Below are 962 nucleotides of genomic sequence, written 5' to 3' on the forward strand. Positions count from 1 at the left end.
GGGAGGTCGCCTCGGCGTGACCACAAGGAGCAGGGTCCCCAGGGCTCCCGCCCCCGGGTCTGCTGTCCCGGGCTGGAAGTGGGGGCGCAGGAGCAGGGCGGCTCCAGACGGGCTGCCCGGGCCAGCACGACCCCCCACCCCCCGTGTCTGCACCCCAGCCAGCACTTCCCCTTGCCCTGGCTAGCCAGCCGTGCCCCTGGGGGCACCCCCCCTCCGCCCGTGGCTTCCTCCTGTCCAGTAGTGCTGACCGGCCGCCCTGGTGCGTGCGGGCCCTGCTGGGGACCATCCCGGGCCAGGCCTTGGCTGGAGGCAGCGTGGGCAGAGCAGGGGACGGAACCTGATGCCTCCCCCTTTCCTGGGGGGACGCCCCAGCACCCCTCCCCCAGTACGGGACGGGACGGGGCACACGCCACGCGGTGTGGCCCCGCAGCTGGCCGCGGGCTGCCCGCCGTCTGCTGTCCACAGCGCAGCTGCCCGAGGGAGCCAGGGCCAAGAGGGCGTCTCCGGGTCCCAGTGGGGCCGCAGCCGCGCCGTCTGCCCCACTCACCCCCCAGCGCGCCCACCCCTGCCCGCTGCCCGCTGCCCACGTGAGCGCCACGGCGTGAGCGTCTGCTCAGCCACCTGCGCGCCTCCCCTGGACCTGGCGCCCGGGGTGGCCCCTGTGCCACGCCCCTCGCCGGCCCGGGGCCCTGAGGCCTGGGTGCGTCTCCCGGTGCTCGCCACTCGGGCTGGTGCCTCCCCCCAGGCGGCACCCCCAAGTGAGACACCCCCATACCCTCTCCCCTCCTGAGCAGCCCGGCAGAGCGCCCCCCGGCCGCGGGGGTCTTCGCCTTGGCCGGCTGGACCCAGCTCCTGTGGCTGCAGTGGGGGGCTCTGGGGTGGCCGGGGGCGTCCTCCCTCGTGTCCCAGCCCTGGACCTTGACTTGGGCTCCGCAGCGCGGCCCGCCGCCCCTCACGGCCCC

The 962-nt window shown here is 76.5% G+C and overlaps 1 protein-coding gene across 1 annotated transcript in view; it reads left to right on the plus strand.

Annotated features, from left to right (window-relative positions):
- Positions 1–340: 340 nt before the first annotated feature.
- ZNF865 (zinc finger protein 865) overlaps positions 341–962 on the plus strand; it is a 4,079-nt gene continuing 3,457 nt past the window's right edge. The window contains exon 1 of the mRNA XM_004694108.1: positions 341–700. Coding sequence (XP_004694165.1) covers positions 341–700 — 360 coding nt within the window. The remainder of the gene's footprint in view (positions 701–962) is intronic.

This window comes from Condylura cristata, unplaced genomic scaffold (genome assembly GCF_000260355.1).
Source record: "Condylura cristata isolate star-nosed mole 26May11 unplaced genomic scaffold, ConCri1.0 scaffold00041, whole genome shotgun sequence".
NCBI classification, from domain to species: domain Eukaryota; kingdom Metazoa; phylum Chordata; class Mammalia; order Eulipotyphla; family Talpidae; genus Condylura; species Condylura cristata.